We start from the raw sequence: 12908 nt of genomic DNA, 5'->3' as shown, positions 1-12908 counted from the left end.
ATATTTCTACTTCCCACAGGTTGTGACATAAGGATTCTTCTATGAGGGTTGTTATGATGTGATCTTGCTAGATGTCCTGCCCATCTTAGTCTTCCTATTCTTATAAGAGATACTACGTCTTTACCACCAAATATATGTTTATATCTGTGGTAAACATCGTAGTTTTACCTCGTGACGACATCATCATAATAAAAAAGTTCGACCAAACAACAATTAATCTATTTTGAGAATTTTAGTATTTGAGATAGTATACGTAATTTAGGGTGGAACCTCGATAAGTCGGATTAATCGGGACTACGGCCAATCCGGGTTATCAAAAATCCGAGTTAGCCGGAGAGTATGGTAAAAATTCTAAAAAAAAATACAGTATACTGTTGTGATCTTGATTATTGATATGAGATAATATTCTTATATGTCACTTAATTTAATCAATGTATTAATACTAATCTAATTAATTAACCAGATCACATATCAATATGTTTTCAATCTCAGGGCGAATTATAAATTAATTACTTACTTTCGTGGCTTCAAATATTTCTTAATGGTTCCTAATCGGGATAGAAAAGAAAAGAGTAAAAAAATACACATATGGGTTACAATTATAATCAAAATATTTTTTATTTTATTTAAAAGGCAATCAATGCTTAATATTTGCTATTTCTTATTATTCTTAAACATAACATTTACAAATGGGAATCTTATTTCCTTTTGGTTTTCAATTGAAAGTTTTTATTAACATTTAACTATTAGGAGTTATTAGGAACAACTCTATTTAACTTTGATGAAGCTTTTCTGATATTATTGATTATGTTATTCAATTTTTTATGTGGAATTTAATACGAAAAACCCATACATTCATGTCCAAACAAATGAGACTGACCTTTTCCTGGTGAACTGAAAATGTCCTCACACAAGACCCGTTTCCTGCTATCCTTGGCTGCGATCAAACCTCGTCCTGGCTTCCAGTAATGTTCTCCTTTGAAAAACTAGCTCGAATAGCTCTCGTTCCTGCTTTTGTCGTGATGCTGTGTTCTACCTTTTTCGAAACTGCTATCAGCTACCGGGACACTCTTGGCTCAAGGAGGTTCTTTTACTCTCGACCTGGCCTACTTCTCGTTCCACGATAGATACTCCACACTCACGGAACTACCGGCTTTCTCACTCTCCGTACACTACCGTCTACTACTCGACTTCACTTCTCGACAGCTCAAAACATTCTGCTCTCTATTTGTCATTCATTCCCCTACTTTCTAAATATCCCTTCCAGATTCACAAATCAAAATTCCACCACCAACTCTCATTCGCAGTATTCCTCAAAACCAATTTTTAAACTTTCTAAATATGCTTAATGGATTTCAAAGAAAATAGTTAATTCCCATTCTAAAATTACTTTCTACTATATACAAATTTTAATGACCTATTCTCTATTTCCACTTAGTCTTATTTAGCATCGGCTAATGATCGATCCTTCCGCGAACAACGATAATTACCTATTATCGATTTCACTTGAGTCTTATTTAATCACTTCTTAAAATTAAATATAACAATTTGTTGTATACAGGTTGTTCTAAATTTATATGCCCGTGGTTGAGAAAATTGAAAATATTTTATGTTAAATTGAATTTTGTCTATAATTATCAAATTTTAATTTTCATATCAAATAGAAATATAACAAATCCCCGCCTTGTATTCGATAAAATTTATCTGCATTTTTAAATAAATTTTCTCGAGGCAAAACCAACTCCCTGTATATTTCCTTACTTTAATCTACGTCTTATATCCTAACTTACTATCTACTTCATGTAATTCTGTCTTTTATTCGTGATATTTGTATACATCGTGAATATTATAAATTCCTCGGATCTTTTCCGAGTTCCTATGCCTCAACTCATAACTATTTATCCCATTTTCATTATTCACGATATACGGGCCTTCGAAAACAGGCATCAACTTTGCGCAAATGCCCCCAGGAAGATTTGATACTCGTAATGCCCTCACGAGTACTTTTTCACCCTTTTGGAAAGTCACTGGTCTTCTTTTTCTATTTTGTTCCTGTCTTTGGATATATTTTTCGTTGCTTCGCCGTAATCTTCTCTGTACGGTTTCAATCACCTGTTGATATTCTTTTGGCTCTTGGTCTTCCCATGGCCTTATCGGCAGTACACCCTTCATGATGTATTCTGGGGTCTCTTTTGTTACTGTGCTCGGAATTGTATTTAGATACCTTTCTATTTCCGCCATTTTCCTGTCCCAGTGGCGATGTTGACCATCTGTTGCAATGCGAAGAAATTTCGTCACTTCCTGTATGAATCGTTCCGAAGGATTACTCTGTGGATGCCTGATGCTGACAAAATTTGTCTCTATTCCTCGTTCTCGAAGTTGTCCCTTGAAACGATCATTTCGGAAATACGTTGCATTGTCCAGTAGAATCTTTTTTGGTGTTCCTACTATGGCTATAAAATTGTCGATTTTTCTTAATATTTCTTCCCCCTTTGTGGTGCGGCAACTATATAATTTTACGTATTTTGAAAACACATCCACCATTACCAGAATATGTTTGTTCCTTTTAGTGGTCATAATTAGATCGCTTAACATATCTATTGCTACAATGTCTAGTTTGTTTCGGGCTTCAATATTTTTGGCAACATTTTCGTTTTTGAAATTCCGACTCTTATATTTTTGACATACATCGCACTTCTGGGTAATTTCCTTTGCAATGCGGTAATCCTGTCGGCTTATGTAATTTTCCCTAAAAACGAGCCAAACTTTTCTGCTACCGATATGCCCATTGTCCTCATGTAATTTCTTTATTATCTTTTCGGCCAATGTCTGTGTCACTAAATATAGTTCCTTTCCGTCTATTCTCTTAAAATATATGTTATTTTCTACTTCCGCTCTTCTTTTCTCTCTTTCCTCTAGGTCTTCCTGGTTTGTCCTTATCTCATTTAACGAATATATCCCTTCTTCTTGTATTAATCTATTTAGTCCCACCTGTAGAGTAATTGTTTCCTTTTTTCCGGTGTCCTCATCCCGTGTTAGAGCGTCGGCTATTATGTTGTCTTTTCCTTTTATATATCGGAACTCAAAATCATACTCCTGTAATAACAGAATGCCTCTATGTATTCTATTATTTACTAATCTATTCTTCATGATATGTACTAAAGCTGCATGGTCTGTTTCGATTGTGAATTTTGCTCCCAATAAGTAAAACCTCAATTTGTTTACGCAATATAGTACACTGGCAAACTCCAATTCTGTAACACTATATTTTCTCTCATGTGTTTTAGTCACTCGAGATATAAAACATATCGGTACTTCTTGGTCGTTTTGTATTTGAGACAGAACTCCTGCAAATTTTTGTATGGACGCATCAGTTCGGAGTATAAAAGGTAAATTGTAAATGGGGTGGTATATTTTCGTTCCTTTTGCGAATTCTCGTTTTAATGTTTCGAAAGCTTCCTCCTGTTCTTCTTTCCAATTCCATTTTATTCCTTTTTTAAGCAATTTTATCAGAGGGATTTCCTTTTGGCTCAAATCGGGAATCAGCTTTTTAAAATAATTTATCGTGCCAAGAAAACCTCTCAATGTTTTCAAATTCGTTGGTCTTGGGTATTCATCTATGAGCTTGACTCTGTCTTCGGCTAATCTTACTGTTTTGGTGTCCAATTGAAAACCCAAATAAATGACTTCTTTTTGAAAAAATTGACATTTTTCAATGTTTAATTTCAATCCCGCTGTGTCCAATTCTTTCAGAATTATTTCTATGTGTTCCAGATGACTCTGAGTATCTTGTGAAAAAATTAATAAATCATCGATATAATGAACTATGAAATCTTCATGGCGATTCAAAATGGTATGTAGAGCTCGGACGAGTGCAGCACAAGCACTCTGCAATCCAAATGGCACTACCTTAAACCGGTAGACAATACCATCAATAGAAAAAGCGGTGTAGTTTCTACACTTTTCAGCTAACGGTATCAACCAAAAACTGTGTTTTAAGTCAATTTTCGAAAATATGTGTGACCCGGTGATTCTTCCAAAAATGGCCTCGATGTTTAGAGGTGATTCATATTGTGATACAGTGTGCTGGTTGATATTCCTGGCATCTAAACATAATCTTAATTCTCCATTGCTTTTCTTTACTATCACAATCGGGTTAACATACGGTGAATCACATCTTTCGATGATTTGATCTTCCAACATTTTATTTATTTCTTCTTTCACCTCTTGTCGATACTTGTATGGAATCGGGTAAGTCTTTGATCGAAAATTTCCCAAGTTTTTCACCTCAAATGAATGTTCGTACTTTTTCGCCACTCTGTTTTCCTCATTGATCAAATTTTCATAGTTTCTTAACATCAACCGCAATTCCTTTTCTTTCCCTTCTCCACATATCAATTTTCTGTCTTTTTTCTCAGATTCTTCACACATGTTTACCGTGCATTCTGCATCCTCGTTTGCATATACCTCCTCTTCAAATACGACTGTTTCAATCATTTTCTTTTCACTTTCATTTTTTTGCTTTATTTCTTCTTCTCCTGAGCTCGTCTCTTCTTTTGAGGAATCCCAGGTTTCCTTTGTTTCTGATACTCCCAAATTTTCTTCTTCTGGGCTCAACTCTTCTTTTGAGGAGCCACAGGTTTCATTTTCTTTTATCTTTTTCTGACCTTTTCTCCTTTTTTTTCTTTGTCCTTGCTTCGCTGCCAAATTCATTTCCACTGTTTGTTCTTTACCTGATTCGTCCGTATTTTGTTTCTCATGTTCCTTGTCCTGTTCTTTTTCTTTTTCTTCTGTTAGTTTCATCGTATTATTTTTAAAATCTATCACTACATGTTTTTCTGCCAATTCGTCAACTCCTACTATCATGTCATGTGACATGTTTGGCATTATTACACATTGTAGTGCATACATATTCTTACCCAGTCGTACCATTACTCGTATGCCTTCATTTATAGTTGCCAATGTCCGTTTGTTTGCGCCCACTAAATTTACCCTAGGTATTTTGTAAATTAAATTTGTTAAGTTAACTTCTTCTATTAGTTTTCTGTTGACCAATGTTATTTCAGATCCAGTGTCTATCATAATTTTAATTGGTTTCTCGTTGATAAATCCATCCACAAATTTTAAATTAACTCCATTTTTCTTTTCGTTGTTTCCTGCCAATTTAATAAATTCCTTGGGGTGACAAAAGATTCCTGTTTGATTTTTGGTTTTTAGTGAGCGCCGTCGTGAAAAGACGCCGGTTGCTCATCGTTGTTTATATTTTCGTCATAATGTCTCTCTCCGTCATATTCATCTGTCTGGGTATTATTTACTTCTCTTCTATTTTCTCTTGGTCTGTCGGGTCTGTTTCGATTTTCTCGATATCCCTGTTCATTTTGTCTACCATTATTTCTGTTTTCTTGATTTGAGCGTGTGGTGTTTCTATTCTGGTATTCTCGATTTCTATCCTCATTCCATTGCCTATTTCTTTGTTCATAATTTCCTCTTCCGTTGTCTCTATTTTCGTTTTCCCTTCTGGGATTAAAATCTCGTCTTGTATAGTCCCTCCTATTTTGATTTCTATCTCTGTAATCTTGTGTTTCTCGGGGCCTGTAATCTTCTCGCGACCTTCTTGATTTTCTTTCTCTTAGACGTGATTCTCTTATTTGTAGGAATTGGCATAAACTATCTATGTCTTTGTAATTTTGCAATGTGATATGGTCTTCCAGCGTTTCCTCGAAATGTCTTGCAATCAGTTCGACTAATTGTTCCGATGAGTAATTATATTGTAAATGCTTTGCATTATTGTAAATTTGTAAAGCATATGTCCTTTCTGATACCCCCATCCTATCATTGTATTTCCCATTTTGCAATTCCTTGTTAATTTCCAATTGTTGGACTTTTCCCCAGAAATAATTCAAAAATTTTTGTTCAAATTGTTGCCAATTGCCGAATTCTTCTTCTTTGCTATCGAACCATAGGCTTGCTTCATATTTGAGATGGTTTCTGATAGTTTCTTTTGCTGTTTCGAAATTTCCGATGTGCTGTATTTTCTTTTTCAGGCTATTTATGAACGGCACTGGGTGTAATCTTCTTACATCCCCGCCAAACCTTATCTTCACGTCATCTGTGCTATGTATAACCATTTCTCTTCTTTCTCCGACATTCTGTTGCGTCCTGTTTTCGGTGACTTGTTTTTCTATTTCTGTGATTCTTTTTTCCACTTCTTCTCTGTCTACTTTAATAGCATTTTCTAACTTATTTTCCAAATTTTCTAGTTCCTTTTTCTGGCCATTCGTTAACTCCTCCATTTTGTTTTGAATTATCATTTCTTGTTCTTTCATGTGATCTTTAATTTTCATTTCTTGCTGTTCTATCTCGTTTTTCATTGTTGTCAAACATCCTTTTATTTCCTTTTCATACTTTTCTATGCGTTCCTCTATTTTCTTATTGTTCTCTTCTATTGCTTGTTTTGTTTCCTTTTGATTGTCATCCATTTTTTGATCCACTTTATCCATTTTCTTTGATGTTTCATCCATTGCTAGTTTTGTTTCCTCCTGATTTTTATCCATTGTTCGTTTTGCTTCATCCATTTTTTGTGACTGGAGTTGCATAAGTTGTAATAGTTTATCTATTCCTGATAATTCTTGCTGTTCTGATGCCATGATTGTCGTGTCTAAAATATCTTCTTGGTCTGAATGTTCTTTTTGTTTTTTGTTGTCCTTGCTTTGGCTTCTTGTCACTGACATTTGTTTTCAAGAAGTACTGTCCCCGCCAAATATGAAATTTTACTAGTATGTTACCAAGACGACTTTTTCTCACCCAAATATTATAAATTGTCAATAAATATATCAAATGTAGATATCGTAAAAATAAAATATTAAATCAGTTATGTAAAATTTGTACCTAAAGAGATCTAAAATTTTATGTTATCAAATGTAAGTATCTCACTTTTTACCACAGGCATATAAATTTTCAAATACCGGCTTTACTCTTTCTATCCTTCAAATTTGCCACTAGAAATACTTTACAATGCCCTCCACGTTGGACGACAGTTGTTGTGATCTTGATTATTGATATGAGATAATATTCTTATATGTCACTTAATTTAATCAATGTATTAATACTAATCTAATTAATTAACCAGATCACATATCAATATGTTTTCAATCTCAGGGCGAATTATAAATTAATTACTTACTTTCGTGGCTTCAAATATTTCTTAATGGTTCCTAATCGGGATAGAAAAGAAAAGAGTAAAAAAAATACACATATGGGTTACAATTATAATCAAAATATTTTTTATTTTATTTAAAAGGCAATCAATGCTTAATATTTGCTATTTCTTATTATTCTTAAACATAACATTTACAAATGGGAATCTTATTTCCTTTTGGTTTTCAATTGAAAGTTTTTATTAACATTTAACTATTAGGAGTTATTAGGAACAACTCTATTTAACTTTGATGAAGCTTTTCTGATATTATTGATTATGTTATTCAATTTTTTATGTGGAATTTAATACGAAAAACCCATACATTCATGTCCAAACAAATGAGACTGACCTTTTCCTGGTGAACTGAAAATGTCCTCACACAAGACCCGTTTCCTGCTATCCTTGGCTGCGATCAAACCTCGTCCTGGCTTCCAGTAATGTTCTCCTTTGAAAAACTAGCTCGAATAGCTCTCGTTCCTGCTTTTGTCGTGATGCTGTGTTCTACCTTTTTCGAAACTGCTATCAGCTACCGGGACACTCTTGGCTCAAGGAGGTTCTTTTACTCTCGACCTGGCCTACTTCTCGTTCCACGATAGATACTCCACACTCACGGAACTACCGGCTTTCTCACTCTCCGTACACTACCGTCTACTACTCGACTTCACTTCTCGACAGCTCAAAACATTCTGCTCTCTATTTGTCATTCATTCCCCTACTTTCTAAATATCCCTTCCAGATTCACAAATCAAAATTCCACCACCAACTCTCATTCGCAGTATTCCTCAAAACCAATTTTTAAACTTTCTAAATATGCTTAATGGATTTCAAAGAAAATAGTTAATTCCCATTCTAAAATTACTTTCTACTATATACAAATTTTAATGACCTATTCTCTATTTCCACTTAGTCTTATTTAGCATCGGCTAATGATCGATCCTTCCGCGAACAACGATAATTACCTATTATCGATTTCACTTGAGTCTTATTTAATCACTTCTTAAAATTAAATATAACAATTTGTTGTATACAGGTTGTTCTAAATTTATATGCCCGTGGTTGAGAAAATTGAAAATATTTTATGTTAAATTGAATTTTGTCTATAATTATCAAATTTTAATTTTCATATCAAATAGAAATATAACAATACTTACAGATAAACTTCATTATAACTGCAAAAACCTGAAATAGTACATATTATGCACAGTACATCTAAATTACGTACAGTTGTATACATTATTGTTCATTTCTTGGTAAAAAACTCAGTCAAACTGAAAAAATGTTTGTTTTGTCTGATGAAAATCGGTCCGGGTTAGCCGGACTTCCGTGTTATCGGAGGCCGACTTATCGGGGTTCCACTGTACTTATAAACTTTGCGTATATATACTAAAAAATCTTAAATTAAGTTCGAGTCATATCCACTTATTTTCTTCTAGATAGCAAGATTAACTTCTGGACTTCTGGGTCGAACCTGGTGGACAAAATGTCATGGATGTGGATGTCTAATGCACAACCCATAACGTACTCAAACTGGAACCACGGACAACCTTCTGCTTCAGCTAATAGATGTCTTTTGGGTCAAATGGTTAAAGGAAAGGATTTACTTTGGATGAACGAAGACTGTAATGCCCTTTACAACTTTGTATGTGAATCTATAGAACCGGCTGCTTCCAGTCAGACTGTTGGTGGTGGAAGTAAGTAGCAGAATATAAACTTAAATCTACTTAAATTTCGTTATACCTCGTTTTTAAACTAGGAGAAGTAATTCAAATTTATCGCGCCGTAATGCTTGTTTGTAATTGGTCCAACCGCAGACAAGTTAACTTCACTGACTTGTAAAATTTTGACAATATTAACATTTACCAAATTTTGACACTAATGGCATTTAAAATTGATAGGTTAATTAATTTAAGTATATCTGCGATTTATTGTGTTTTCTTCTTTATTCCTTTAATTTTTAGATTTTTGGTATGCATTTATATGAAAAACAGTTGTTTTTAGAACTCTTTAGCGACGTGTTAGTATAATATAACATTTATGGATTACCGTCGAAGGCCGACATGATCAACCAAAAAAGAAGATGAATCTGGTGATTTTTCTATTAAATATTGGCTGTAAATCTGTCTTTTTAGTTTACTCCTCCTGGTTTATAAACAAGGTTTAGAGTGTTCGATATAACAAAGCAGAAAATAAATAAACTAATATGCTAATTATACATATATTAGTTATTTATGAAACAGTTCGTGAAGTATGCTTTTTGCGAACGCACGTATACATCGCGTAAGTTCGCAAAAAGTACTTCACGCACAGTTTCATACAATATTTTATCTATGATGAACAAATAAAAAAAACTGCAACTCTTCGTCACTGGAATTTATTTCTATTCTACAATTTTTAGAACTTTGACATGTAAAAATTCTAACTTCTTTCAAACCACCAAACTGTCAAAACTTTTGTCGTGATTTATTGCTCATTATGTCGTCACCATGACAACGCGAAAGTTAAGGATATTTCATTATATCAAATACTATTTACTGTAATACATCCAACTCACACATAAATCTGGAAGCACGTTGCCACTAGCGCCACTGTCGGCTTGAATTGAACTACGTTTTGGCAACGTAAAATTTGACGTAAACATTCAAATTTAATTTTATAAATTTTTGAATAACGAGTTAATTTTGCTAAATTAAATTAAAATAAAAATAGTTCAAACACTTATAAAAAACAATAATAAAGCAATTTTATAAATGTAAGGTTAGATTGCTCTGGTTATCCTACTCATACCGCTAGATGGCGCTATTTTTTTGCTTCCTCAAAATTAATGGGAAATGTCAAGAGTTGTATGTATTAAAGTGTATAGTATTTGCTTCTATCTATAATGACAGTTTTCACAAAATAAAAACTTATACATAATATGACATAGAGTAGATACAAATATTTATTAAACTTGAACATAAAAATAACTTTTCAGATTGGGCCAACTCGTTTGCAGATCCTGCAGTTTCTCCAAACTTCCCATTGTTTCAGTATAATAACAAAAATTATTACGTAAACACTCAACCGCTGGTAAGAAATCCCATTATGTTACAGTTATTACAGTTATAATACCAAGGGTATTATAAGGATAATAATGCTTCAGGTCAATGGTGTGTATCCCGAGAGCCTTTAGCCAGAGGGATATACGTTTCCGAAAGTGTTATTATCCATAATACCCGTGGTGCCTTCGACGTTCAATGTCCGGCTAACTATTCTTTATATGCAAAAAATTTTAATGAATTTTGGATGAATTAGTTTTCAAATAAGTACATTTACCAGCAATAGTCGTAACGTAATAATTGTGGTATTAACCGTAGTTTTACTTAGGTTGTTATTTGTCAACTTGACAGTATTTAACTAGTTATTTAAATTTAATACCCTGGGCCCTAGGGTGTTATTTTGAAAACTAACGCACTAGAGAAATATATCTAGTCCAGAAAGCCACTGCGGATCCGCTAAGAAAAATATTCTAAGTCGGATTTTTTGCACAATCTTACTCAAAAAGGACTCCTTTTAACAAATTTGCATGTTGCCAGGACCAAAAGGTGGTCAAAAATTTTTTAAACGTTTTTTTTTTTTTGTTTTTTTCCTAAAATTATTTTTTTTGCATGGAAGAAAGTTTTTTTAGGTTTTTTGGATCATTCCAAATAGAAAAGGTCTTTAGTGACTTTTCTCTAAAGTTGATAGTTTTTGACATATAAGCGATTAAAAATTGAAAAATTGCGAAATCAGCCATTTTTAACCCTCAAAAACTATATGAAAAACTGAAAATTTGAATGTTGCCAAGGTAGGTAGACATTCTTTAAACATCGATTGATGAAACCCCGAAGAGTTTTTTGCAATACAATATTCCAAACTCCTTTGTTTTTTAATTGCTAATCAAGCGTGCGCGACACTATTTTCCACCGACAGTATGGTGCAAATGAAAGGAATAAATTCGTTATTTCCTAAACCGGCGACTTTAGGGAAAAATCCCGAAACAGGTCGATTTTTATTTTTAAGTTGTGATATTGTGGCATATATGGTATACTAGTGACGTCATCCATCTGGACGTGATGACGTAATCGATGATTTTTTTAAATAAGAATAGGGGTCACGTGCTAGCTCATTTGAAAGGTTCTTTAATTCTATATTCAGTAATCTAAACATTTACATAATTACATAATACAGGGTGTCCAAAAAATTTTTATTAAATTAAATTATTTGACAAAAAAAGAAGTAGAAAGACACGCTGTACAAATAATTGTGTAAATGTTTACATTACTGAATAGAGAATTGAAGAACCTTTCAAATGAGCTACCACACGACCCCTATTCTCATTTAAAAAAATCATCGATTACGTCATCACGCCCAGACGGATGACGTCACTAGTATACCATATATGCCACAATATCATAACTTAAAAATAAAAATCGACCTGTTTCGGGATTTTTCCTTAAAGTTGCCGCTTTACGAAATAACGAATTTATTCCTTTCATTTGCACCATACTGTCGGTGGAAAATAGTGTCGCGCACGCTTGATTAGCAATTAAAAAACAAAGGAGTTTGGAATATTGTATTGCAAAAAACTCTTCGGGGTTTCATCAATCGATGTTTAAAGAATGTCTGCCTACCTTGGCAGCATTCAAATTTTCAGTTTTTCATATAGTTTTTGAGGGTTAAAAATGGCCGATTTCGCAATTTTTCAATTTTTAATCGCTTATATGTCAAAAACTATCAACTTTAGAGACCTTTTCTGTTTGGAATGATCCAAAAAACCTAAAAAAACTTTGTTCCGTGCAAAAAAAATAATTTTAGGAAAAAAACAAAAAAAAAACTTTTAAAAAATTTTTGACCACCTTTTGGTCCTGGCAACATGCAAATTTGTTAAAAGGAGTCCTTTTTGAGTAAGATTGTGCAAAAAATCCGAATTAGAATATTTTTCCTAGCGGATGCGCAGTGGCTTTCTGGACTAATCATATTTAATTGACTTTGAAATCATGTCATTATTTTTTATCAAATAACTATACCTCTCGAACATTAAAGCAAGTATTGATTTCCAAATATTATTAAATAATTATTAAATTTATACAGGGTGTTTCTGAATCAGTATGAAAAACTGTAAGGGGTAATTCTGCGTAAAAAAATAATGACATTTTGATCTATAAGCGTATGTTTCCAAATGCTGCTTCGTTTCCGAGATACGGGGTGTTAAAATACCGAAAATTCATTTATTGCTCTACAACCGGTCGAGATATGCAAATGAAGTTTGGTGAGTTTTTAGAAGTAGTTATTTCGCATTTTCTGACATACAATTAATAATTTTATATTTATCATTGGAGCTCATACGGATCATGGTCTGAATTTGTTAAATAAATAATAGAGATATTTCAAATTAAAAATCATTTTTAAATTCCTTGTTTAATTTGTGACAAAAGTCTTTGTTTCCTTTTTGTCGCATGAGGCGCCGTTTTTATGCAACAAAATAAAACTACTTAATGCTTACAGAGTATTATTTGAAATAAGTTTCCCTGGAGAAATTTATATTTCGAATACTTAGTAAGCGTTAGATATTTTATTTTTTGCATGAAAACGACCCCCTCCTATAAAAAAACGGAAACAAACACTTTTGTCACAAAGTGAACGAGGAACTCAAAAATGATTTTTAAATTAACATATCAATCTCAGTAGCGTG

General features: G+C 33.1%; 1 protein-coding gene across 1 annotated transcript in view; it reads left to right on the top strand.

Annotated features, from left to right (window-relative positions):
• LOC126889692 (macrophage mannose receptor 1-like) overlaps nt 1–12908 on the top strand; it is a 135091-nt gene that overhangs the window by 35706 nt on the left and 86477 nt on the right. The window contains exons 4-5 of the mRNA XM_050658212.1: nt 8632–8889; nt 10170–10264. Of these exons, the coding sequence (XP_050514169.1) occupies nt 8632–8889; nt 10170–10264 (353 nt within the window). The remainder of the gene's footprint in view (nt 1–8631; nt 8890–10169; nt 10265–12908) is intronic.

The sequence above is a fragment of the Diabrotica virgifera genome, chromosome 8 (assembly GCF_917563875.1).
Source record: "Diabrotica virgifera virgifera chromosome 8, PGI_DIABVI_V3a".
In the NCBI taxonomy this organism is placed as follows: domain Eukaryota; kingdom Metazoa; phylum Arthropoda; class Insecta; order Coleoptera; family Chrysomelidae; genus Diabrotica; species Diabrotica virgifera.
The sequence above is the reverse complement of the archived record's forward strand: the minus strand, read 5'-3'. Positions and strand labels throughout refer to the sequence as shown.